The sequence below is a fragment of the Nematolebias whitei genome, chromosome 15 (genome assembly GCF_014905685.2).
Source record: "Nematolebias whitei isolate Nwh7 chromosome 15, NemWhi1, whole genome shotgun sequence".
NCBI classification, from domain to species: domain Eukaryota; kingdom Metazoa; phylum Chordata; class Actinopteri; order Cyprinodontiformes; family Rivulidae; genus Nematolebias; species Nematolebias whitei.
Genome location: NC_056512.1, coordinates 35,174,414 through 35,177,499, shown reverse-complemented (window position 1 = coordinate 35,177,499; position 3,086 = coordinate 35,174,414). Strand labels below are relative to the sequence as shown.

At 35.8% G+C, this 3,086-nt stretch overlaps 1 protein-coding gene across 1 annotated transcript in view; it reads left to right on the top strand.

Annotated features, from left to right (window-relative positions):
• Positions 1-365: 365 nt before the first annotated feature.
• LOC119421715 (myosin heavy chain, fast skeletal muscle) overlaps positions 366-3,086 on the top strand; it is a gene marked incomplete at its 3' end in the record, with an annotated part of 17,063 nt that continues 14,342 nt past the window's right edge. Inside the window, exons 1-12 of the mRNA XM_037689069.1 lie at positions 366-399; positions 705-753; positions 879-1,100; positions 1,242-1,385; positions 1,540-1,696; positions 1,799-1,826; positions 1,907-2,015; positions 2,098-2,190; positions 2,277-2,340; positions 2,647-2,745; positions 2,836-2,939; positions 3,043-3,086. Of these exons, the coding sequence (XP_037544997.1) occupies positions 897-1,100; positions 1,242-1,385; positions 1,540-1,696; positions 1,799-1,826; positions 1,907-2,015; positions 2,098-2,190; positions 2,277-2,340; positions 2,647-2,745; positions 2,836-2,939; positions 3,043-3,086 (1,046 nt within the window). The remainder of the gene's footprint in view (positions 400-704; positions 754-878; positions 1,101-1,241; positions 1,386-1,539; positions 1,697-1,798; positions 1,827-1,906; positions 2,016-2,097; positions 2,191-2,276; positions 2,341-2,646; positions 2,746-2,835; positions 2,940-3,042) is intronic.

Here is a 3,086-nt window from a genome sequence, read left to right as displayed (position 1 = left end):
TGAAGTGACAAGTACCTAAATAGTTTATTTTGTTTTTTGTATTATTCATGATTTGAGCTTGTATGCAACATAATTCACAACATTTTGCATGTGAATTGCACAGTGTTTCAAATAGACGTGCATTATGAAACTATTTGCTTCTTTTTTTTACTTTCTAAGTTTTGGATCAAAGGTTGCTCATAAAACATAATTGAGTTTTCTGTAAGAATCCTTTGTTGAAAGCTTATGAATGTTACATCAAAAAATAGCAGACTAATCCTGAAATGTCACACGATGGGTCTTAAGATGACAGGGATGCTTGACCAAATCGAGAGGCAGGGCGCTGCTGACCAAGCATTTAAAGCTCTATAAAAGCAGCAGCCTCAGAATCCTCTGAGAACTGACAGGCATCTCACCCAGGTTAGTGCTTTGTGTGTTGTCATAAACTTGATTTCTTTATCTTTAAACTCTTCCTTTCATGAGTGTCTTTTTTACTGTTGTCAAGTCTGGCAATAGACAAAAGAGCTCATCTAAATCATTTCAACGACATATACCAGCAACGCTTGGGGGCTTCCCCAAAAAAGACTTTCTCTTCTTGGCTTTGAACATGTTTATCTACATGGAAACTAAGTGGTTTTGTTGATAAAACAAAACCACTTAGTTTGTGAAAAATGTTTATGGTATTTTAAATTTTGCCTATTTTAACTGTATATCATTTTTTAAAGCATTTTGAGACATCAACAGACCTGGGCCACTCATTTAAGACAAATTGAGGTGAGATCTGCTTGCAGATAAACACACTTAATTTTTTTAAATTAAAACATTATCAGCATTATCAGAAATGTTTAACACTACATGATGCAACATTTGATATAAGTAATGCAAAACTCTTTTTATAGTGTTGACAAAGCGCCAAAATGAGCACAGATGCAGAGATGGAGCAGTATGGCCCTGCGTCCATATTTCTCCGCAAGCCAGAGAGAGAAAGAATTGAGGCTCAAAACACCCCATTTGATGCCAAAACTGCCTACTTTGTTGTTGATGCTGACGACATGTATGTCAAGTGTAAACTCGTCAAGAAAGACGGTGGCAAAGCCACTGTTGAGACAACTACAGGAAAGGTAAGTGAACAGTAGTTTTGTTGTCATGCATTACCAGGAAGTGCTATTTATCCTGTAATTTTTTTTAACCGATATTGAACTTTATTGTGGAACAACGTTTTTGTAGCACCAAAAAGTTACAATATTTTCTATTTACCATAGTCTGTCACTGTGAAAGAGGATGACATTCATCCCATGAATCCACCAAAGTTTGACAAGATTGAGGACATGGCCATGATGACCCACCTCAATGAACCTTGTGTGTTGTTTAACCTCAAAGATCGTTTTGCATCATGGATGATCTACGTGAGTACCCCTAAACTTAACTTTAAGCAAATAATGAATGTATAATCTAAAACAAACACAATATGCTGTATTTGCTATACAAAGCGAAGTTCATGTGTAAATGATATGTCAAATTAGAGCATAATTATAATCAGGAGTGACTGTTTTTGTCCAGACTTACTCGGGCTTGTTCTGCGTCGTCGTGAACCCATACAAGTGGCTTCCAGTGTACGATGCTCAAGTTGTTGGGGCATACAGAGGCAAAAAGAGGATTGAGGCTCCCCCCCACATCTTCTCTGTCTCTGACAATGCCTATCAGTTCATGCTCACTGGTAAGATACTATCAAATAAGTTGTTATGTTAATTCACAAAAATCAGTTTTCATGTGATATGACCAAACTGAGCCTCTAAAAAGACAAAAATGTTCATTTCAGATCGTGAAAACCAGTCAATCCTTATCACGTGAGTAAAAAAACCCCAATTTGTTCAGAGTTTATTTGCTGAAATATGAAACTAATACTCAACATATTTATCCTAACCAGTGGAGAATCCGGTGCTGGAAAGACTGTAAACACCAAGCGTGTTATTCAGTACTTTGCAACAATTGCAATGACTGGATCAAAGAAGGCAGAGACATCTGGAAAGATACAGGTATGGAAAAAAAAAAACAAGTTATACTATTATTTGTTTATAAAATTCACATCAACTTGCAATGTTAATCCAAAATTTATAGGGTTCACTGGAAGATCAAATCATTGCAGCCAACCCTTTGCTGGAGGCCTACGGTAATGCCAAAACTGTGAGAAATGACAACTCTTCTCGTTTTGTAAGTATTAAAGTGGCACATATTAAACAAAAACTTTTAGAATTGCATATCAAGAATATCAGTAACATCAGTGTGGCATATTTTAGGGTAAATTCATCAGAATTCATTTTGGAACAAGTGGTAAACTGGCCTCTGCAGATATTGAAACATGTAAGTCATTTTCGCATACCGTATTATTAGTTTCAGGTTTATTACTCAAACGTTGATAGTTTGTAAAAAAATAAAATAAAAAAATAGGAAAAGCTTGTTACCAGTGTAACAGTGTAAACTACCTACTGTACGTACGTAGGTACCTACCTACCTATCTACATATCTACTTTGTACCTACCTACATACATACATATCTACATACATACATACATGTATGCATGTCTGTGAGTGAATGTGTGCATGTTTGTGTGTGTATTATTGTATGAGTCCATATACCTATATACTATTGATGAGTTCTTCTCCTAGATCTGCTGGAGAAGTCCCGTGTCACCTTCCAGCTGTCTGCTGAGAGGAGCTACCATATCTTCTATCAGCTGATGACAGGCCACAAGCCTGAGCTTCTGGGTATGTGAATAGACAAATCATCAAATTATATAAAATATTTTATATACAATAAAACACAATTATCTAGCTTTGTCATCTAATACTTTTCAGAGGCTCTGCTGATCACCACAAACCCTTATGATTATCACATGATTAGTCAGGGTGAGGTGACCGTAAAGAGCATCAATGATGTGGAGGAGTTCATTGCAACAGATGTACGTATGTTAATAGGTTTTAATGATTAAAATATCTGACTGAAGAATAATTAAAAAAAAACTTAAAACGCTAACAATGATATATGGCTTAATTTATTTGTAGACTGCAATTGACATCTTGGGTTTCACTGCTGATGAGAAAATCAA